The sequence below is a fragment of the Colletotrichum fioriniae genome (genome assembly GCF_027942845.1).
Source record: "Colletotrichum fioriniae strain IMI 355084 chromosome Unknown scaffold_1, whole genome shotgun sequence".
In the NCBI taxonomy this organism is placed as follows: domain Eukaryota; kingdom Fungi; phylum Ascomycota; class Sordariomycetes; order Glomerellales; family Glomerellaceae; genus Colletotrichum; species Colletotrichum fioriniae.
The window spans coordinates 5,266,842-5,289,813 of NW_027076837.1; the positions used below are offsets into that span (position 1 = coordinate 5,266,842).

At 51.5% G+C, this 22,972-nt stretch overlaps 7 protein-coding genes across 7 annotated transcripts; 3 read left to right on the forward strand and 4 right to left on the reverse strand.

The window, feature by feature from the left end:
- Positions 1 to 37: 37 nt before the first annotated feature.
- N0V96_001342 (uncharacterized protein) lies at positions 38 to 1,071 on the reverse strand (the record flags this gene model as incomplete). Its single annotated transcript, XM_053192018.2, has 2 exons — positions 38 to 722; positions 779 to 1,071. 2 exons carry the CDS (start codon positions 1,069 to 1,071, stop codon positions 38 to 40), a joined length of 978 nt encoding a protein of 325 aa, XP_053050626.1.
- A 1,692-nt stretch (positions 1,072 to 2,763) lies between these two features.
- Positions 2,764 to 3,867, forward strand: N0V96_001343 (uncharacterized protein; the record flags this gene model as incomplete). The annotated part of the gene is made up of 1 exon (XM_053192017.1): positions 2,764 to 3,867. One exon carries the CDS (start codon positions 2,764 to 2,766, stop codon positions 3,865 to 3,867), a length of 1,104 nt encoding a protein of 367 aa, XP_053050625.1.
- Positions 3,868 to 4,030: 163 nt separating this feature from the next.
- Positions 4,031 to 5,044, reverse strand: N0V96_001344 (uncharacterized protein; the record flags this gene model as incomplete). The annotated part of the gene is made up of 2 exons (XM_065756212.1): positions 4,031 to 4,887; positions 5,014 to 5,044. 2 exons carry the CDS (start codon positions 5,042 to 5,044, stop codon positions 4,031 to 4,033), a joined length of 888 nt encoding a protein of 295 aa, XP_065615452.1.
- Positions 5,045 to 6,068: 1,024 nt separating this feature from the next.
- Positions 6,069 to 6,941, forward strand: N0V96_001345 (uncharacterized protein; the record flags this gene model as incomplete). The annotated part of the gene is made up of 1 exon (XM_053192015.1): positions 6,069 to 6,941. The coding sequence occupies one exon, from the start codon at positions 6,069 to 6,071 to the stop codon at positions 6,939 to 6,941; it is 873 nt and encodes a 290-aa protein (XP_053050623.1).
- A 1,324-nt stretch (positions 6,942 to 8,265) lies between these two features.
- On the reverse strand, positions 8,266 to 9,711 carry N0V96_001346 (uncharacterized protein; the record flags this gene model as incomplete). The annotated part of the gene is made up of 1 exon (XM_053192014.1): positions 8,266 to 9,711. The coding sequence occupies one exon, from the start codon at positions 9,709 to 9,711 to the stop codon at positions 8,266 to 8,268; it is 1,446 nt and encodes a 481-aa protein (XP_053050622.1).
- Positions 9,712 to 10,181: 470 nt separating this feature from the next.
- N0V96_001347 (uncharacterized protein) lies at positions 10,182 to 12,070 on the reverse strand (the record flags this gene model as incomplete). The annotated part of the gene is made up of 4 exons (XM_065756213.1): positions 10,182 to 10,838; positions 10,915 to 11,153; positions 11,445 to 11,730; positions 11,795 to 12,070. 4 exons carry the CDS (start codon positions 12,068 to 12,070, stop codon positions 10,182 to 10,184), a joined length of 1,458 nt encoding a protein of 485 aa, XP_065615453.1.
- Positions 12,071 to 15,027: 2,957 nt separating this feature from the next.
- Positions 15,028 to 22,872, forward strand: N0V96_001348 (uncharacterized protein; the record flags this gene model as incomplete). Its single annotated transcript, XM_065756214.1, has 2 exons — positions 15,028 to 21,280; positions 21,926 to 22,872. The coding sequence occupies 2 exons, from the start codon at positions 15,028 to 15,030 to the stop codon at positions 22,870 to 22,872; spliced, it is 7,200 nt and encodes a 2,399-aa protein (XP_065615454.1).
- Positions 22,873 to 22,972: the final 100 nt, after the last annotated feature.

Consider the following 22,972-nt stretch of genomic DNA (forward strand, 5'->3'; position numbering starts at 1 on the left):
AGCAATTTGAAGGAACGACAACTTTCAACGAAGACTACTACTTTTGCGGCTTCAGTTGAACAACAAACCGTTCGTTGTACGCGATACCTCCGACTACCACAAACTCGCCCTTCTCCGTCATCTCAAAGTCGAACTGCCGAAAAACCTCTGGAAGCAACTTATACAGCTCCATGATGGCAAGATCCTTGCCTAGGCAGACTCTAGGCCCAACGCCAAACACAAAAGCAGAAGCATCCATCTCGATAATATGCTCCTTGGAATTCCCCTCGTCCTCAAGCCACCGCTCTGGTCGATATACTTCAGGGTCCGGGGCATACAAGTGAGGGTCCCGTTGGACGACGTACGCATTGCTCGTGATCTCTGCGCCAGCCGGTACCCAGGTACCGTCCACGACCTTACCATCCGGGTACGGCGCCACTCTGCCAAACAAGTTCGTCGCGGGCGGGTGAAGTCTCAGAGACTCCTTGATACAAGCCACGAAATAGGGCAAGTGTGCCCTTGTCTCTTCGAATTGGATGGGTGTGCTGAGAAGTTTGGCGTCGGATGCAGCTGCCAGTTCGGCTCGTACACGTGCGAACACGGATGGATGGGTCAGAACGAATCGGATGGTGCTGCCGAGCGCCGTTCCAGTTGTGTCTGCGCCGGCTTGGATGAGCAGCGTTACGTGCGCGCGCTTCTGCATCGCCGTCAATGGCTTGCCGTCCATCCGTGCTTCGAGGCACCTGTAGACAAGTCAATATTGCGCATTGAGGACATACAGGGGTTTGGCGTGACGAACAGTTGCAAAAAGTCTGGTCTTCCCTGGGAAAAGTCCTCTTGCGACATGCGCTGCTCCCGACCAGAGACCTCCCTGTCTGCTTGCCTCATCAAGTATCCCATGCCGTTGTCATCGCTTGTCTCTGGTAGAAAGTATTTACCCAGCGAGCCCTTCAGAATCACATCCCGAAAGAAGCGGAAACGGCCTGCAAATCCGAAGAAGACCAATCCCTCTCGCCAACTTTTGAGCATGTTGCGCTCGTCACGGCTGTTGTCGACGAAACCCCAAGGGCTTGTGAAACAGACTAGCGTCATAATATCGGCCGCAAACTCTCTGGGATGAAGTCAGCCTTGTCACAAGGTTTCTTGGATCTTTGCTAAAAGCATAGTCACTACTTACGCTACTTTGTCGGATAGAATGACTGCCTGGCTTTTCTCAGCAAATTCTGTCATTCTTTTTACGAATAGCTGGATGTGTTTGTCGATTCGTGGTTCCCAGTTGTTCTTCAATCCACCTATGGACCACTGGGCATTTCCGTATTAATGAAAGGAGCGCCGAAGATGCATGAGCTGTAGTAGAGACATACCGACGGACCACCGAGAGCTTTTCTCAAAGACTTATGCACACTCCCATCAATGGTCGAGAAAAGGTGTGGTGGGCCAAGTGCGCCGGAACTGTAGAGGGCAGCTTTGTTATTGCATTTTGGATCCCAGTAGATATCCTTGACAGCCTTGGACTGAGGAAATAGCAGAAGCGATGGTGCTATGCGGATAGGCTCCTCAACTTCGCCGAGTGGTTAGTACTAACCTTACCAGTTTTTAAAAGAATGGGACACTAGCTAGTGAAGCTTGTGGTAGTTTCAGATAGAAGAACAATACGGACAACAACTCACATCCGTATTGCTTGGCTAAATACAGCATCCAATGTGGCTCGAGCCCAACGACGGATATGACAGCTGAGCATAGTGAGAATGAAGCGGCATACCATGGACCATGATATTTGGACAAGGGATGTAAGTACAAGTTATAGAAGATTCGTAAAACTAGTGTCGAAATTGTCGCGATAGACAAAAAAGCCCCAGTCGAGGCTAGCGAAAGCCCTGGCACATCAAGTAGCACCATAGTCACGGGGAGTCTTTGGAGAAGGTTCAGTGAGATATTATGCATGCCTGTTACCAAAGACTCAACTTTCAGGGATATATATACTAATAGTCCATAACAGCCAGATTTGCAGATCTCTTCCATTTTCTTCCGCTTCATTCTCGAGCTGTCTTAAAGAAAGGTCACATGCTTTCATATCATGGCCACCTCATTCGTCTCAACCATCTGACCTATTATGCAGCAAGTGCCCAGTCCTACTCTGACTGCTGTCTTATACTCATCGTACAATATGCCCCTCATCAACGGCCTATCGGCAACGCGCGATCAGCCCTTAGATGCTGCTTTGAGTACGACGGACAAGTGTAGTGCTGATTATGAACAGTGCTGCATAGATGATGCAACCCTGCAGCGGTTGTTGACTGGAGCAGACCTCTATTGAACCTGCAGACGTGCCGAGCCGGGCAAAAGACCCATCGTTCAAACACAATTTGCCGGGTCCCGTATCTAGGCGCCAAAAACTCTAAGGCGCATGTGCGTTGGCAGTCCGAATTATGGTGTGTTCATGTGCGCTGTGAGACATACATGTTGACCGAGATGCAGAGCCATGCCATGTCTGATATTTCTACTTCCTTTCATTTTCATACTTGAGTGTATTTCAGCAAGGAAATGAACATGTCGATCAAATCATGCTGAAGGTATTCCGCGGACAACAGGACACAGACTGATTAGTCACGCCGTTTCCGACGCCGGAGATCCACCCCGAATCGTCTTATCTCGCTCTGGGGTTGCCGACCCCGCAGCCGATCTCATGCGGGACCTTGGAATTCCGTGTTCACTTCATTTTTGACATCGAGGACCTGTTCATATCATGTAACTTCATCTCAACAACCCAAACTTATCGCCAAAATGTACGCCGTCAATGTGGGGGACGGGCTAGACAGCCTAGACACACCTTCCATGATCGTGGATCTCGACCTCATGGAAGCAAACATCAAGAAGCTTTTCGATAGCCTGCTTCCCACCGGAGTCAACATTCGACCTCACCTAAAGACAACAAAGAGTGCAGTTCTTGCCGGCAAGCTTGCTGCCGCCGGTGCCAAAGGCTGCTGTGTGGCCAAAGTGTCGGAAGCAGAAGCCATCACGGCGGCGGGCTTTGATGACATCCTCATTACCTGTGAAGTTATCGGCAAACCGAAAGTGAAGCGTCTTGTTGAACTCTTCAAGAAGAACAAGAAGATTAGAATCGTCATCGATAGCGAATTTGGCGCAACAGCAATCGACGACGCGTTGGAGGAGGCCGGTGTCGAGGAGCCTATTCTTACGCTGATCGACTTGGATGTTGGACTGCATCGGACTGGCGTGGCTGCAGGCGAACCCGCCTTGGCTCTAGCGAGACACATTGGAAATCTCAAGCATCTCAACCTGATTGGTGTGCAGGGATATGAGGGACACTTGCAGCACCTCCACGACCGGGAGGACCGAAAGAGGCAGTGCCTTGAGTCCATGAAGACGCTCACCGAGACGGCAGAAGCGCTTCGGAAAGCAGGTTTCGGCATCGAGGTTGTCACGACCGGCGGCACAGGCACTGCTGAATTCTGCGTTACAGTTTCAGGAGTCACAGAGTTGCAGCCAGGATCCTTCATATTCATGGATACGGACTACCGCAACGCCGTCGGCTCGTTCTACTCCAACAGCTTAACGCTGTTGGCGACCGTCGTCAGCAAGCAGGGCGAGCGACAAGTGACCATTGATACAGGGCTGAAGTCATTGACGACGGATAGCGGACTTGCTGAATGCAAAGACCGGCGTTATGCCCACGCCAACCTGGGAGACGAGCATGGTTCGCTTAGCTGGGAGGAGGGAACTCCCGCCTTGGCGGTGGGAGATCGGGTTGAGATGGTTCCTAGTCACATTGATCCGACGATCAATCTGCATGACTGGTATTACGCCCATCGTAATGGTGTTATCGAAGAAATCTGGTCGGTCGACTCTAGAGGAAAGGTGCAATAGTTTGCGTACCGCCTTGAACCAGACAAATCTACCTATAAGCGATGCCAAAAAGTAATGGGTTTGGGACATCATGGACATGTGCATAAGTTATGAGATATGATTCGTAGTGTTCCAAAGGATTGAAGTGAGCTATATCAGGTCGATGTACGTCTAGGATTTGCATCTAAATCTTTGCTTTTGAGTGGCTCCTTTCTTTCAAGTTTCTCTCAGCGGGCAAAACCATGTTCACATGTGTACTCAAAGCGACAACATCTCCACCCTGGTCTAGAACAATAACCTCGAGATCTAGTCTGCCATTCCGGATAACCTTTGCCATTGTCCGAAGGAAGAGCCACTCCGCTCCATCCTCTGGCAAAGCCTTCTTCACGTCCAAGTTCAGAGCGAGGGTAGGGTACCAAAACATCTCGTTCGACCGGAAAGGTGTCTGTTCCTCATCGCGCTTCGGCCTCCATGCCTCTATTACTGTTGGATATGCGTCCACGACGTAGCCTAGCGATGCATTCGTGAACCTCTGGCCGTCTTTCAAGCGCAACCAGAGATCTACGATTCCACGACGTGGGTCCTCGCGCGGAACGTAATACTCGAGATTATTATGAGCGCGGGCGTAGGACGTCGCGCGAGCGTTCAACTTTAGCTTCCGCACCCAGTGGGGGTCCTTGTCCTGGCCGAGAAGGCAGAAGTCGGCGGTCTTGGCTGGCGGAGTCATTGCCCAGCCACTCTCCAGCGTTAGGCCCTTTTCGACAGTCAAGCGCGTATTGATCAAGTAGGCGACGACCTCTTTTCTTGAAGATGGCGTAAACCAGGGAGCTGATGATTGGAGATCATGTTGATAGAGGGAGACGTGTAACGTTGAAAGATTGCGGCCGAGTTTGACTTCGTCGACGATGAGAATTGCAGGACCAATTTCCGTGCGGTTGACGTATTCGAAATGCGCAGAGATCGAGTCCGGTTGTCCGCGGGCTGTTAGATGTTGCGATGCCGCACGGAGGATCACTGATGCGACATAGCCGCCATTCGGAACTGCGCGCTGTCAATGATGAGTTCAATGGGCGTAGGGGACAAGAAATCGACCTGAGCCTGTGCACCAGCTGGGAACCAAGTTGGCTCCGTACACGTTGGGACCGAGTTTTGTTATTGTCGTCGCACTTGAAAACGTCACAAGCTCCTCAGACGTCATGATATCTATAAGGTCGAGCTGATTTGAAGGATCAAAGTCTCGTCCTCTTTGCCAAGAGGCTCAATTGCAGGGGTGTTGATTAGCCTTCGCAACAGCACTAGCAGGTAAGTTGATAAGGCCGTTCAATAGATTCAAGAGATATCTGAGTTTAGGATCAGTAATACACGAAAAGAAAGTGGATGAAGCTGAACTATCGTCGCGTCACTGGAATCCGGGGAAGCTCCAGGGTATCGGTGATGTGGGCCCGATGCTCGAACGCTTGTTGGCTCTCACTTTGTCCATCTCCAACGTGAGAGGGCGGGCGGAGTTCATACCAATTCCCGTTCCTCAGTGAGCCTCGGCTTTGCACATGTCACCTGACTCAAGGCCGCCCATTCTAGTCAACACTCAGGGAGCTTGGGCGTCTGGCCACTTCTGAACGGCAATTCTTTTGCCTCGGTAAGTGGACCTGAGGGAGCCGTCAGCGCACGCCGCCAAGCTCACTTTTGAGAACCTAGCGTGAGTGAGATGAGTCTCACTCTCACTCTCAGTGGCTCATACTCATCACTGAAAGCCCCTTAAAAAGCCCACAAAGGGCGGCACCACGAGTCCACGACTGGTGTGAGATCTGAGGCGCCACACAACACGCAATGCGATCCTCCCAGGCACACCAGATTAGAGTGACGGATCCTCCGTGGACTATGCCCAACGTCGGCCGTCGTACGGTATTCAGGTCACTGCTCCGATGCGAGTCCCAACAGTTAGGTTCCTGGGTCCACGGCGCGTCCCAACAACGGCGTGGCCGCGGGACGCCTACCGAGTCTCCGGGCCTTTGATAAGATTTTATCGCCGAGATGAGATCAGTCATCAGAAAATGGATCTGACGTTCAAAATATGAAGGCTGACGCTCCCTCCTCGCAAATATACTGCTGATGCCCAAATCTTTTGCTCAAATTTTGTCACCAAAGCTTACATCTGCTTGTTTATTATCTCACTCTTAGTATTATCTCATTGCCAGTGGTGCACGCCCCAAGAAGCCCTCAAAATGGCACCGAAATCAGACCCGTTCCCAGGCTTCACGGCCATCACCGATCAGATTTTCTTTCGGGAGGGTGAACCAGTAACAGAGGGCACGCACCCACCAGCAGATCACCCAAGGGTCGTTATCATTTACAGCTGGGGCGACGCCATACCGAAACACGTCTCCAAATATGCCGATGGATTCCGCGCACTCTTTCCGCACGCAAAACAGATCGCCGTGCTCTCGCCCATCGTTAAAGCCATGAGAGAGGACCTCCAGACCCGCTCCAACAACATGAAGCCCATCATCGAAGCCGCCTATCCCTCAGCAACGTCCGGAACACCAGACCCCAATGAAGATGCGGTCCTCATGCACGTCATGTCCAACACGGGCGGCATCAACTACGCCGGAACTTTGCACGCCTACCAAGAGAGATTCGGTCGCCCGATGCCGCATCGCCTGTCTAGCTATGACTCGACGCCCGGCAGCGTGATCATGACGTGGAACAACCTCAAGCGCTGGTCTCTGGCCATGACTCTCGGAACCGCCGGCTGGTTTCCCTGGCCGTTTGTCGTGACACAGTGCATCATGGGCGTCTTCCTTCTTCTGAACCACAGCTTCGAGCACCTCACCGGTCGCGAAAGCGCGCCTGTCTTCAGCGTCGCGGCCATCGGCGACACGAAATACGTTTCCAAGGGGTCACGCAAGCTGTATCTGTACAGCAAGGAGGATCCGCTCATTGGCTGGGAGGATATCGAGGAGAACATGGCCGAGTCGAAGGGCAAGGGCTATGCTTATGATGCGGTGCGTTTCGAGGGTAGTGGCCATGTCGGGCATATGAGGATGCATACTGATCAGTACTGGAACGCTATTGCATCGGCTTGGAAAGAAACGTGAGGCTCCTGAAGGATTTGATTTGAAGGATTAGTGGCTGCCACATGGTGTTTGGGTGTGTTGTTCCTTCACGTCATGTTGTCGAACTCACGATGATCTGGACCAGGATGAGAGGATATTTCGTCGTGTGCTAAAAGACTCTGCCCAGGCGCAGAAAGAATAGACTTATGATAATAATGACAATAGATTCAGCAATGATGAGCGGCTGCACCAGGTATGACGTCAGTGTTTCCTCACGCCATTCTCAACTTGTTTACAAGTGTCGACTCTCAAATCCTTTTACTCTGATACCCAAGACAGATCTGTGACTGAGCATCACAGCTTACCCTACAGAAATTCACCAACAAACCAATCCTGAGGAGCAATCTACGTTGAAACACATGACCATGGGCTCCAAAGCCAGCCTGGCGCCCTTGGCAACACTGCGCGTCTCCAAACACTTCATCCCAGCACATGGGCAATTCCCGAACACAAGCATCCAAAACAAACCCCTCTTGATCTATCACTCCGCCTTCTCATCAACGAGTGCATCAGCTATGGAATCCCGCCTTACCTCCCTTGGTGTCGTCGAGCCACAGTGGCGATATACCATGTACAGCACGAGTCACTTTCACAGCACGACACACGAAGTCCTGAGCATTAGTACGGGGCGCGCCAAGCTTTGTTTTGGGGGCGAAGACAACGAGGGCCGAATCGAGCCTCTAGTTGAAAAGGGCGATGTGATCATCGTACCGGCCGGTGTTTCTCACCGCTTGCTGGATGATTTCGGAAGTGGGTTTGAGATGGTTGGGAGTTATCCGAAAGGTTACCACTGGGATATGTGTTACGGCAAAAAGGGTGAAGAACAGAAGGTTGATGTCATTGCTAAGGTACCGTGGTTTAGCAAAGACCCGATATATGGAGATCATGGGCCGGCAGTAGAGGTTTGATATCTTGTGGCAAAGCAGCAGCTGCCGGCTCGCGAACATTAACAGTTTGGTTCACACATAAATGATTCAGCAAGTTTCAGTTCACGACGCGTAACGCAAGATGTTGGTGCTAAACTTGCTACCGACAACAGACTCCAAAGTATAACAGGTATCAGAAGAGAATGCATTTCAAACACAGAGAAGCCCCGTGCCCGAACTCCGCTCAGTATGCAGGATGCAGAAAGATTTGACGCCAAAAGAACTGCAGATTATCCGCGACAACATAGAAATTCCGCACTGTCATGGCAACATGCTCTCGTAACGCATTAAAAGCATCCCAGGAACGACACCGAACAATGATCATGGCCCATAGACATCAAACCGCCATTCCCTGATCGGCCGTATAAAGCGCTCTGCTCTCACTTCCGTATTGCAGACCAAACACCGACGAGGCCAGCGACCGGCCACGTGATCGCTAGCCTATCTTTCAATGACTTTCTCCTCCGTTCCTTACTCACATCAACCGTAATCTTGTCATAAACCGTCGGTAGACTCGTCGCGCTGTACCGATCTCGCAGTTTTGTGTACCAATCCTTGTCGTACAAGTCCCAGAATTGCGACTCGGTATAGTACGCGTGAGAGTACAACACCTTGCGCCCGCCTAGCTCCATGACCTTCGTCTCGAGATCTCGGTTCTGACGGACGAACCTGTCAATCTTCTTCGACGATGCTCCCCACACACCCACATTGAGCATTGGTTGCGGCGTCTCTCCTCCAGGCTCCATCGTGTAGGGGTGAAAGCCGACGGTCTCGGTGGCACGGAGGGGACACAGCCAGAGGGGCCATATTTCGAGGTTGTCTGCCACGTAATCGATGAACTCTTGGACTGTGGTGTATGGCAGCGAGAGGTCGTGAACCGTATATTTGAATGTCATTCGGCTGTTGCCGCTCAGGCCGGCTTTGTATAGCGTCCTCGTGTCCATAAGTCGATTGAGAGCCCGGCGAGTGAGTCGATTAAATGGGACAAAGCCGAAATATTTGAAGGCCAACTCGCCCATCCAGAATGCACCCCGGTCGTACCGGAATAAGTAATCCTGCAACGGCACATAATCTGGCGTCGGCGTGCCATTTGCGATCCGCTTCCTTGCGTGCAGATAGAACCAAGGATCCTTGGATCTGCTGAATGTCTGTGGCTGGCATTTGTCGGGCAGATCATCCGTCATATGACCTGTAACAACAGCGGCGCTCGTCCTCGAGAAGACTAGTCCTTCGACGTAGTCATTGTGCGCCAGATCCGTCTCCCGCTGTATCGCGGCGACGGTTTCCGGAATTGTCGAGTACGAGTGATAGCTGAGCTTGACAAATTGCTTGGCCTTCAGCAACCGCAGCTCCAGTTTTGTGACGATACCAAGGGTCCCTAGGGCCCCTGCCGCACCCTTGAAGAGATCTGGATTCTCGGTCTGGGAGGCACTGACAACCTCCCCACTCGCGAGAATCATTTCTACAGACTGCACTGTCTGGTCGAAATACCCGTAGCGGAAGGAGCTGCTCTCTCCGGCCGACCCGGCGAAGCCGCCGCCGACCGTGATCCCCGGGAACTCCATCACGACGGGCGGGACAAATCCGCACCGGTAGGTGGCCGCAACAAGCTGATCCATGGGGACATTGGGCTCGACTACGGCGACGGCGGCCGCGGTGTCGATGTGTAAAACATGGTGCAGCTCGCTGATGTCGACGACGCGCTGGTGGTGGGCGGGCCGGGTGCTGCTTGTGGAACCGTGGAAGATGCGGAAAGGTTCCCGGCGCGAGTGGAAGTCCTTTACGACCTCAGCGATGCGCTTGACCGCTGCGTTATGGTCTTCCATTGGGTTTATGGCCCGGAGCTGACAGCTAGAAAAGCTGCAGGACGGAAACTCTGCTGAAGACAAACCTCGAAGCTGCGATCCGACGACAGCTTGGAGATCTGGGGTTCCGGAGAACGGAAAGTCAATTGTCAAGATGTCATTGAGAACGGACGGATGCAACGCTGTGTGGCTAAGGCAAGTTGTAACGGGGATTGTCAGAAGTTGGCTTGACCCACTCCGGACAGCTGGATACGCCGTCATTGGGCCTTTACCACGATGCATTGACGATGACTAAGACAGGGATTTCTCTACTATGAGCGCTGGGATCCATGACTGACAGACAATCTTAACCCTGCATGATGTTGTAGATTGAACTTAGATCACCGCCTCCTTTTGCGGGTTATTTCTGATATCTGTCGTCATTGAAGCCATTCTGTAGTTTACAAATTTCGTGTCTACGGAAAATCTCTTTGATTCTTCCAATGAATAAATCACTTGCCCTCGGTATCTTTCTTTTCGTCACCCTCACCAGGAATCTTCTTAAGTCCGACGCCAGCAACGCCAATGACACTCGCGGCGGCCATGGCAGCAGCAACTATGAATATTCTTGTGATGGCATGATTATATACCTGCAGCAGTGTACCATACTGGTTCGGAGATACCAAGTCTCTAAGTTGGGTTGCACCTGAGTTTCTAATTGCTTGGGGATCGACGTCTGGAAGATTAGAGGTTATTCCCGATGTTAACGTGCTTGCGAACACGGCCTGGGCAACCGTGATGGCAGTAGTAGGACCGAAACATTGGAAGAATAGTACGACAGCGACTCCTATCGCAACGTCGGCCTCTTCCAAACTGCTCTGAACAGCGACCGCTGCTTGCTGTGTCGAAGCGCCAATGCCAAGCCCGGCGATGACTTGAAAGGGGATCCAGAGGTTCGCGCCTGAAGATACCTTGAGAGTCGAAAGAAGACCGGAACCAACGGAGACGAGAACAGTCCCGGCGAGCATGAAAGGCTGGTAGTAACCTGTTTTTGTGACACCCCAGCCGCTGAGGAAAATGGTGAGGATGAAGGCCAGACAAAGGGCCAGGTATCGAACACCAGACTCCTCGGGCGTAGCACCCTGGATAGCTTGGAACCAAAGAGGCACCTATGAGAGAGGTTAGCTGGTTTTCTTTGCTGAACAATATCGTAAAAAAAAAAAAAAAAACCCTCGGGAATCATACGTAGTAGACGAGAGTAAAAAAGGCACTGTCCAAGTAAAAACCGAAAAAGGCCCCAAAGATGACCACACGCATCTTAGCTAGGCGCGGCGGCACCAGCGCCTTTTCGCCCATCCACCACTGTTCGGCCACGAAGCCGATGACGAGGACGCCGGCGACGACAAAGCATGCAATAGTTCGTTTGTCATCCCACGTTAAAAGCGCGCCTCCGAATTGGAGGGCAAGGAGGAATGAGGTGATCCCTGGCAGTAAGAGGAGCATGCCAAGATAATCCAAGCCCCGGATTTTCTGCAGCCAAGGCCGCCGCTGCTCATCGGTTGGTGGGGACGACTTGACGAGAAACAACGTCGCGAGAGCAGGTGGTGCGGCGATTGGAAGGTTGATGTAGAAACACCTGAGAACGATTTGATTTTAGAAAGGTAGATGTTGCATGGCGAGCGGATCAAAGCAAGGGGATGCCACTCACCATCTCCACGTGAGGTAACTGTTCGTAATAACGCCGCCAACTACCGGCCCGAGAACAGCGGCAACACCATAGACCATGCCGATGGCACCTACATACGTCGGTAGGTGTTTTGCAGGAAGTGCTGCTGAGATGAGTACCAAGCAGCCGCTTTGAAGGCCGGATGCACCGAGGCCGGCGACGGCGCGTCCGACGATGAAGACCGCTGAGCTCGGGCTCAATGCGCAGATGAGGGACCCAATCTCGAAGATGGCAAGAGAGATCACGAAAATGATCTTGACATTGAACTGGTTGTACAGGCGTCCAAAAATGAGTTGAAATGCGCAAAGGGTCATTTGGTATGCTGAGCCATACCACTATAAGCTTATTAGCCATAGTTCGCTGAATTGAAATCTGTCCATTGAATAAAACAGGACTTACGCCAACGTCTGTAAGAGATCCAAACTCATCGGTGATGCGCGGAATGGCTGTCGCAATGATGCCTTCATCGAGGAAAGTACACAAAACACCAAGTGCAATCGCCAGCCAAATGACGAATATCTTCCATCCCGGAAGGCTGTCGTTTTCCCTGGTGTGTATGTCTTCATTGTGCGATTCATCGGACTGAGTGCTGCTGTCGAGCACATTGCCCTTTTCCTGCTGAACGTCCATCCTAACATCGGCTGTCTCTGGAGCGGGCGATTTTTCAGAAGCCATTGAGAAGATCAGAATAACTCTGCACTTCAAAGATAGTAGAGAATCTCAGCATAGGTAGACGCAACGGGACCACCTGGGCAACCCCTCAATCGTATTCAAGAAGGGCGAGATCTGAAGTGCCTTGGTTCTATTTCGAGAATAGCACGGCGGAACCTCTGTAGAAATTTCGCCCCGCTGCATCGGCTGACCGCCATGAGAGGATTCAAGCCTAGACATGGATCCCATCACACTGCCCCCAACCCGTATCCGGAAGGCCAAATCGAACATCATGGGTAGATGTTGTGGATGTCTGAGGGGTAAGACAAAGCTCGACATTTCCCATGTTCGAAAATCCACGATATCGGCCACCGGGACGACTCCGCCGCTGCCTTATCGCTGACCACCCCCAGCAAAATGGTAACCACCCCTCTCTTAATGGGGCCGAAGGATTCGTGACTGGGCTACTAGTCACCAGCCTCCAGGCACCTGCATCAAGACTCGTTCTTTCAAGCATTTTTCGTCATGAAGAGTAAGGTCGATAATTGGTTCCCGAGGCACGGGAAGAATCTATGCGAACTGGGAAACCCGGAGACCCGCATACGAACCCATGCAAGGCACAGTATGCAACCACTTTAGAACGCATGCACTACAAAAGAACCGATGGGGGTCAACAGGATTTCCAGCCTTTCGGCGTGGCGAGGCATCACCGCATCGCTGACGAATGAGTGGGATCATGCACACAATAATTGGAGTTGTGTCGCCAAACCAGTCAGCCGTTTGCTCCATATCACTTAAGACTTAAGCATTTTGAGTCTTGACAGAGACATATGATTCAGTATAGACTCTCGAGTGACCAATCGGAACGCACCCAAGTCGATTCCCAACGTCAAAGAAGGCGCTTAGCTATTGTACAGATTCAACTCATTGCACTCCAAGTTGAATTGATGCGGCAATTTAATGCCGAGAAATGCCGCACTCCACCTTCTTTTGGTTTGTGAGCAATGATCAAATATTCAAAGGAACATCGGGAGTGAAAGGTTGCTGTTCTGGACTCAAGAGGAGGGACTACGGCAACCCCGGTCTTCTGAGAGTCACCCTCTCTCGGGCAATCACAACCTAAGAATCCCCATGAAATGGCGCAGCATCGAAGGATTGACGGTGTGAGAGGTCCCGGAATATTTTCCTGTTTGGGGAGGTTGTAGAAGACCGGCGACCAGTCTAGAATACCTGATTTGGAAAACCCGAAGACTGCCTTTTGTAAGTCTTGGTCAAACTTACCCGAGGAGGCGTCGTCTGGGCTGTTCCGCGGTCCGCGCGGCCTGAGTATGGCGACATGGACGGGAGCTATCACGGGAGCCAGTTGATTAGGCCGACAGCTACCTGTGACGTTGAAGGATCTTCCGTGGCCCCGTGTCTAACCTTCTCGGACTCGAGACATGCAAAGGTTCCGAGTCTAGTCCGAAGGAGCGATGGCAGGTCTGTCAGTGCTATTCGTACATGTACGGAAGTCAAGCGGTAAGGCCCTGCGTCCCTTCAAACATACTTTCCCGTACAAGCAGCATATACAAACAACACTGTCCAAGACCTTCCCGCCTTGGCGCCACACTTTCAGGCTTACATCGTGCATGCATCGCCAGTACCTGCGTCGCTGCAACCCAGCCAAATCTTCAACATGTTATCCACAGACGGGAAATGGAAGCTCACTCCTCGACTTCACTCTGTCAAATTTGTGTTCGATGCTCCGATCCCGGCAGATGCAAAATCACCGGACGAGATCTTCTTTGATAATCCATTTCCCGCGGAGATCCCGGGCGTGCCTAAGCGGTTTGTCTTCAAGACACCTACAACTCATGATTTTGATCAGGAGGTTATCGGCCTGCAGACATCAACCAAGCATAATGAAGATGGCCTCGATGCTAATGTCCCATATGACGCACAGGCATCTGATGTGCCAGAAAGTAAGGAAACCTTGACACCATCGACCGACAGTCGAACCAAGATTACGTCTGGCGAATCACAGCCAGGGTCGGTCACTCATCTTCGTGGCCCTACTTGCGACGCACTGGATGACATGGAGTCGATAGTGTGCTCAGCCTGGGCCCTGATACTATCTTCGTTCATCGACAGCGAAATAGTCAACTTTGATGTGTGCGTCTCGAGCAGCGACAATCCTCAGCCTACGAGCAGCGTGACACCGGTCATAGTGTCTATTGACACCCAGATTTCAATTTCGGCATTTCTTCAGCAAATCAAAGACAATGGGCCTGTATCCGAATCAGTCAGTCAAGGGCTCGGAGCTTTTCGCGAAACCGGGGGTGAACCATTCTTCAAAACGCTTATCAACTTTTCGACAATTAGTCTTCAACATCAGCAACAGCCAGCCAATGCTCACAGTTTTGCCTTCCAGCTTCACTGTCTCGTCCAAGGGCAAGATCTGCAGTTATCTGCAACATTCAATGAGTGTTCTATTCCAAAGGCGACAGTTCGTCTGCTACTGAGTGATCTGGAGCACGTTATTTGGCAGTTGGCAAACTCGACTGGAGAGCACTCCACTCTTGCGGATGTACAGATCATGAGTCCTGCGAGTCAAAGGCATCTTGTCAAATTGAATAGACCGTAAGTTTCATTCCCTTCCACAGTCTACCATTTTGTTAGTTTTGTGCCTACCTTATCTAACGTGAGAAAGGCTCCCGACAAGAGAAGAATATCTCGTTCAAGAGTTGATAGCAAAACATGCCAAGTCAAATGCTCAGGCACATGCTATCTGCGCTTGGGACGGTACCTTGTCGTATTCCGAGTTGCAGCGTTCATCCGAGATTCTAGCGGCGCATCTTGCTAGTCTTGGAGTCGGACCCGAGGTAGTGGTACCGATCATCTTCGAAAAATCCGTCTATAGTATCATCTCCATTCTGGGTGTGGTGATGGCTGGAGGAGCGGTCGTGGTCTTGGATCCCTCGCTCCCTGCAGCCCGCATCAGCATGATCATCAAAGACGTGGATGCCAAGGTCGTTGTGTCGTCCAGCGTCAGCGAAAACAAGATCCCATCACAAATCCAACAGGATAACCGCGTTTTGGTCAACCAGTCTTTCTTGGAGCGTTTGTCAATTGTACGACAATTTCCGTTGAAGCACATTTCACCTTCCCCTAGCAACGCGCTGTACGTTGTGTACACGAGTGGTTCTACCGGAAAGCCGAAGGGTGTTATAATCACTCATGAAACATTTTGTTCCAGCGCCAAGGGCTTCACCAAAGCCATCCACCTTGACTCTCCCAACTGCCGGGTATTGCAGTACTCCTCCTTCTCCTTCGACATTTCTATGCTCGAAGTCTTTGCTACCCTGATGACGGGATCATGTCTTTGTATCCCATCAGAGGAAGACAGGATGAACAACCTCGCCAGCTGCATCTCTAGCATGAAGGTCAACTGGACGATGCTGACACCTTCTGTTGCAAGCCTAATGGTACCGGAGGAAGTTCCAAGCCTCGAGGTTCTGTGTCTCGTGGGAGAAGCATTGCCGCAGGCTGTCGCTGACACTTGGGCCGACCATGTCAAAACCATCAATGCTTACGGGCCGGCAGAGTGCTCCGCTATCACCATTGTCAGTGAGCCGAGGACTAAGGGGGTGAAGAGCATTTCTCTTGGAAGACCTCCCAACTGCGCCGCCTGGATTGTTCGAGGAGACGGCCAGCTTGCTTCATTCGGCGCTGTTGGTGAGATTGTGATCGAGGGCCCGCCCGTTGCGCGTGGGTACCTGGGCGACGAGGAGAAGACAAGGGCCGTCTTCTTGGATGATCCTGATTTCCTGCGCGGCGTCGTCCGAAAGCCCATGCGATGCTATCGCACTGGTGATCTCGGAAAGATGAATCATGATGGGACCATCGACTTTCTTGGCAGGAAAGACACTCAGGTCAAGATCAATGGACAGCGTGTTGAGCTTGGCGAGATTGAGCATCAACTCAGACAACAGTTGAATTCCGAAAACCTACCCTCGTCTTCTGGGATGAACTGGGAATTGATTGTCGAGCTCCTGCGCCCTGTTAGAGGAGAGCAAAACATCCTCACGGCATTCATCGCCCCCAAGACAATTTCTGGAACCCATTTTCATGGAGAAGGGCAACTTATCATTGAGGAGTCACACTCTCTGTGGACGACAATACATCGGAAATTTCTGAAAGCCACTGGAGACCTCGCCAGTGCTCTTCCTGGATACATGATACCAAGGGCAGTTGTACCATGCAGCACATTGCCCCTGTCACCGTCGGGCAAGGTCGACAGGAAGACACTCCGCACGTACGGAAACGCATTGACGTCGAAACAGCTACTGAGATCGCCAAGCGACATGGAAGAACACACTAAGTCGGTTGAGTTTCCTGGAGGGCGGTCTACAGATTTCCCCGATAGCGAAGAGGAGTCTTCAATCGGACAGCACACGCTGTTATCAGACACATACCCCTCAACTGAGGCTTCGATCTCGCTATGCGAGTCTCCACAGTCTAATCTTACACCAACTGAGAAGTCGCTACGGCTGGCTTGGTCAGAAGTTTTAGGGCTACCCGAAGACTCAATCCTGCTCGAGGATGACTTCTTCAAGCTCGGCGGAGATTCCATCGGGGCTATCAGAATCGTGGCGGCTTGTCGGAAGCAATCACTCCAGATCAATGTTGCGAACATCTTCAAGAACTCTGTACTGGGCAAAATGGCTCTCGTTTGTAAGAGTACGACATCTGAGAAGCAGACAGTGTCTCCTGTCCAGTTCATTCCGTTCCAGTTCTTGCGGCAAGAGGATATCCCAGAGCTGCAAGAGGAAGCTGCTTTCCAGTGCGACGTGGTTGTGAACAGAATTGAAGACTTGTACCCTTGCACGCACATGCAAGAGGGTCTGATGGCCGTCAATCTCACGCGACCAGGTAGTTACACGGGTCGATGGGTTCATCCGCTGCCTCGTGACGTCGATCTGTCGCGGTTCAGGAAGTGCTGGGAAGATATCCATGCCGCATCACCAATACTGCGGACCAGGTTCGCAACAACTTCAACTGCTGGATCTCTTCAAACTGTTATCAGTGAGAATGTCCAGTGGCTTTTGCACGACGATCTCGAAGTATACCTTGAGCAAGACGATGCGAATCCAATGTTTCCTGGAGACTCGCTTAATCGCTTTGCTTTGGTCACATCAAAATCTGGCGATGTGACGTTCGTATGGACAATACATCACATGCTTTATGACGGCTGGTCCCTGGCCATGCTCTGCGACCGACTCAACGATTCGTATCACGGCCGCTCTATCAAACCAGCAACCGATTACCGCAACTTTATCGAATACACACAAAACATCACGTCAGAGACATATGCGACTTACTGGAAGACAGAGTTACAAGCAGTGAGCTTGCCAAATTTCCCAGCAGCTCCCAAGCCTGGCCACCAGTCCATTGCCCGAGCTGTGATCCGCGATGAACTTTGTATCAACGTTGATCAGTCTTCAGGAATCACCATGTCAACTATAGTTCGAGCAGCATGGAGTCTCATGATAAGCCATTTCTCCCAGTCAAACGACGTGCTTTTCGGTGCAACAGTCTCAGGTAGGAATGCGCCATTGGATAACATTGAAAGTGTCGAGGGTCCGACGATAGCCACAGTGCCTGTCAGAGTTCGCCTTGACAAAGGGTCTGATATCCTCGATTTTCTACGAAAGATCCAGGATCATGCCACAGCAATGATACCCTATGAACAGTCCGGAGTCCAACAGATCAAATTACTCAACGAAGACACAAGGCGCGCCTGCGAATTCCAGAATCTGCTCGTCATCCAGGCAGGCGGCGGCTGGGATGAGACTGGGCCCGGCCCCCTCGGGAAGCCCATCTATCGCGAGGAGTTTACCACATTCCCTGTGACATGCGAGGCATGGCTTCATTATGGACGGATTGAGTTTGCGACGCATGTCGATGAAGATGTAACAAGTCGGCTATTTGTTGCTCAAGCCATTGAAACAGTGAAGGTTGTCATTAGTCAACTCGCTTGGGCTACATCTCAGAGCTACAGACCTTCTCAGATTGCAGACTTGGCCTTTGAGTCAACCTCTACATCTGTCCAACAACGAGCTTCTCAAACTCTCGAAGCAAAAGAGGTCTCGGCTACACTTCATCAGCTCATAACAAAGACGAGTCTGGCGCAACCCCAGAGAGATGCAGTCGTCTCCACAGCCGCCTCACTCTCTTACGAAGAGCTGGAAGACATATCCACGGCACTTGCTGTCCAACTCATCGACAAGGGCGTCTTGAAGGGAGACAGTATTCCACTGTGCTTCGAGAAATCTATCTGGACTGTCGTTGCTATGCTTGGGGTCTTGAAAGCCGGCGCTTCTTTCGTATCCTTAGACCCGAGCCAGCCCGTATCACGTCTACGAAAGGTTGTTACGCAGGTCAAAGCCAAAACAGTTCTTATGTCTGCATTCCAACACAAGGCAACTGATCTTGGTGCTGTTGCGTCCCTGATCGTCAATCGGGATACTCTTGGCGGGATCTCCAAGCTCCAGCATCAACGACAACCACCAGCTCAAGTGACCCCCGACAGCCCTGCATACATCATCTTCACTTCTGGTTCGACGGGAGATCCCAAGGGTATTATCGTTTCCCATGCCGCGTTTGCCTCCAGTGCGATGGCCCACGGTTCCGTCTTCGGTATGAGCCATGAGCATCGCGTCTTGCAGTTTTCCGCGTACAGTTTCGACGCCAGTCTGTTTGAGATCCTCACGACCCTAATACACGGCGGAACTGTTTGTGTCGCTACTGAGAAAGAACGCTTTGAGAATCTCGGAGACTTTGCAAGTTCCACGCGTGTTAACCTCGCGCTTCTCACTCCATCGGTGGCTCGCATCATTCGTCCCACAGAGATGCCGTCTTTGAAAACTCTAGTTCTGGGTGGCGAAGCTCCCGATGAGGCCTTGATCAAGAAATGGCTTGACGCTGGGCTGACTCTCTTCAACGCGTACGGCCCGAGTGAATGCTCCGTCATTGCTGCTTGTCATTCGTGTACCTACGATACGGACCCGAAAACCATCGGAAAACCTGTCGGTTGCTCTGCGTGGGTTATTGCCGCAGATGATGACACGGTACTGGTTCCGAATGGACAAGTTGGCGAGTTACTCATAGGTGGTCCGACTTTAGCCGATGGCTACTTAAATGACTCTGAGAAAACAATTGCTACGTTTCTCTCGCGAGTGCCATGGATATCTAGAGAGAAACATACGAGCACATATAGGTTGTACAAGACTGGGGATCTTGTGAAGAGAGCGACCGACGGAACTTTGGTGTACGTGGGACGAAAGGACCTCCAAGTCAAGTTGAACGGCCAACGAATCGAACTCGGCGATATTGAGTCACATATCGCTGGATGTTGTTCCGTCAAGCGCGGGATTGTTGTTTTCCCCTCGTCGGGACCATTCTCACACCAACTTGTGGCGGTTCTTGAGCTTGAGGAAGAAGAAGAGGGCGAGAGACTGTCTAGTCTTCACCAGATCATGACTCGATTCAATATCGTCGCAGAGGAAATTCGCCAAGAGTTGAACGGCAAACTTCCAAGCATCATGCTTCCTGCACACTTCATTGACGTTGCGACCCTCTCTCAAGAAAGATTTCCACTTTCGACCTCAGGCAAGGTCGACAGGAACAAGGTCACAGCATGGGTCCAATATCTGTCCGTCAGAGAATCTGCGATCCTCGACACTTCTGCACCGATACCAAGTACAGTGGCGATAATCCAGTCCCACGAGCTCCCCGCCTACGAGCTGGCACAGGAGATCACAAATTTGGTGTCTCAGAGGACTCCTTCACCAGGGCCCCGGCTAGACGGCTTCAACGATCTGCTGTTACACACCTCAGGTCTAGATTCTCTCAACATGATGTCGCTCATGCACTTCGTTCGCCTGAAGTATAATGTCAGAGTCAGCATGCAGCTGCTCATGGACGAGCAAACGAGCATCAGGAAGCTGGCAGCTTTCATCAGCCGTGCTGCTTCCAATGATCTAGTGCCTTTGACGTCTTCTACCATCAACTCTGAGACTCGGCGAATTGATTTGATGGCTGAAATCGATCGCTTAGATGCGGGGCTCCAGAAACTTCCAGGCATATTATTTCAAGATGTCCAAGACAATTTCACCAAGAAGACAGGCAATCTCAGGGTTTTCCTTACTGGTGCAAGTGGATACTTGGGTACTCAAATTCTACGACAACTTCTGGAACGGCGCGATGTTGCGCTTGTCACCACTCTCGTACGCGGAGCGACACCTGAAGCAGCGAAAGATCGTGTGGTTGAGGCTGCACAAAAAGCTCTGTGGTGGACAGAATTCCACGAAGACAAGCTGGACGTCTGGATGGGGGATCTTGCGAAGAGTATGCTCGGCCTCGGCCAGAACCAATGGGATCTGCTGAGCGATGGACACACATTCGATATCATCATTCATAATGGTGCGATTGTCCATTGGAACAAGAGCTATGCTGCCTTAGAGGCGGTCAACATCCGCTCAACAGTCCAGCTTCTTGGCATTGCCGTTCAGAATCCGGCTATGCGATTTGCATATGTGTCTGGTGGACGACAATGGAGGAGTACCGAAGAACGAGACGAGGATATTGCGCGAGAGCTTTCGGACTCTATGGGATACAGCCAGACAAAGTTCGTTGCTGAGGTTCTCGTCAAGAGAGCTGCGGAGCGGTGTCCGGTCTCACAGCGGAATATTCGCGTCTTCAGACCTGGGCTTATCATCGGGACACCCGCGGAAGGTGTGGCAAATTTGGACGACTACATCTGGAGGCTCACGGCTGCAAACATTGAAATGGGCATCTACAATGCGGACGAGGAGCAGGCATGGCTGCATCTCTCCGACGCTGCTACAACTTCGGTAGCTGCCATTCGCACCGCATTCAATCCAGGTTCATCTGCTAGTCCGGTGACACAGCATGAAGAGGGAATAACTTGGGGAGCGTTCTGGACTTTGGTCAAGGGAATGGGCTATAAAATCCGTCCTGCGCGTGCTGCTCAATGGCTATCAACAGTCAGAAACGACATCTTGCGTCGGAAAGAGGAGCATCCCCTTTGGCCGCTGGCTCACCTGCTCGAAGACGGTAGTATGGAGTGGGAAGAGGCGGCCAAAAGCCAAGATATGTGTCCGTTGCAGCTCAAGGTAGCTTTGAAGAAGAATGTTGAAGCTCTGGTGAGGGTGGGTTTCCTGCCGGCCGCGCGTCAAGCCCAAGATCTTCGAGTTGTTGGGGGCACTTTTTCTAGGACATGAGTAAGCCGGATGCCTTGTTTGTAATTGTGGAATTACGCGATTGGATTCTTTCGAAATAGAGATGCCTAGAGCAAAATGCAAGTTGGCAGCGCGAGGCGTTGTGTTTGCAGCATGAGTCGGCTACTTGTTGTTCCATGTCTATCAAGTCTGACTCGAATTTTATCTTGGCGCGTAGTATAGATGCTGAGATAAGACCCCTGTGCCCGTCGTGGTGACGTAGGTGATGCACTGTCACGAGGCGGGATGTTTAGCTTGTCATTCACGCCCTTGTACAACCCATGGCAGCCTAAAAATATTGAGAGAATTAAAAAGTTGTTCATCTTATCTGTTTAATTCGGTCTTTGGTCTTCAGAAAACCTTCGACCTGGTTCATCATAAAATCACACATTTTCCGAGGCTCACAACCTTCTCTGTACGGCAATGGACGACCCAGTAACAATCAAGGCACAATGCATGTGTAAAGCACACACATTCTCTGCTTCACTGCAGAAATCCGCATTGCCGCTCAACGCGTCTTGCTGTCACTGCACTTCCTGTCGCCGACTGACTGGATCTCTCTACAACCCTGCCGTCGCGTGGCCAGACGCCTCTGTAGACCTATCTGGCCTGCGGAAATATCCGTTTTCGAAACACTTTGATGTTTATTCGTGCGGTACTTGCTCGTCACAACTCTTCGCCCGTGGTCACAATGCCAGCATCGCTCCTTATGTCACGACCGGCGCATTGGAGAACGTCCCTGGTCTTGTTAAATATGACAACCATATGTTCATTAGCGACACTATTGATGGCGGCTTTGCGCCATGGCTTCCGAAAGAAGAGAATGGAGACCCGGTTCAGCGCTGGAATGGGCATCGTAACAGCGAAGAGGTTCCATTCGACTGGCCGGTCAGCAAGTCTATCCCTACCTCTCGGCTGAATGCTAGTCCTTCTCCGTCATCGACCCAGTTCCACTGTCACTGCAAGGGCGTCCAGCTATCGCTGAGAAGCGCGGCGGACTTGAAAGCGGATCCGGCGAAGGAATCGACGTCGACGTGTGTAGATCCCAAGACGCTCAAGTTCAAGGCATGTTCCGATTCGTGCAACTCTTGCCGCCAACACTTCGGCTCAGACATCATCGCCTGGACCTTTGCTCCTCTCACACATATCAACTTTAGCACTGAGCCCACATCCGCGCCGTCCCAGTTTCCGCAGACAATCGCTGAACTCAAAGAAGCAGTTCTATCCAAGACCAAAGATCCACGCCTCGGGACATTGGCGGTTTACAACAGCTCCCCCGAGGTAGAGCGATACTCCTGTTCAGTGTGTTCAGCCAGCATATTCTACGCCGTTTACGACCGTGAAGACATGGTTGACATCGCGATTGGATTGTTGGATCATCCGGATGGCGCACGTGCCGAAGGATTGTTGGCTTGGAATTATAGCCTGCTTGGGTGGACAGCGGATGCGGCAGGCGGATGGCGAGAAAGACTAGTTGCAAGAACGAAGGATTCTATGAAGGAGTGGGCCCACTCCTTGAACGAGGATCAGAGCACCAAGGACTAGAGAGCAGGTCAAAATCATCTAAAAGAATCTCAACGCCCTCGATGGCTGGACAAAGAAAAGGCTGCTCGATGTTGCATAGCGGCCTGGCGAAAAATCGCGT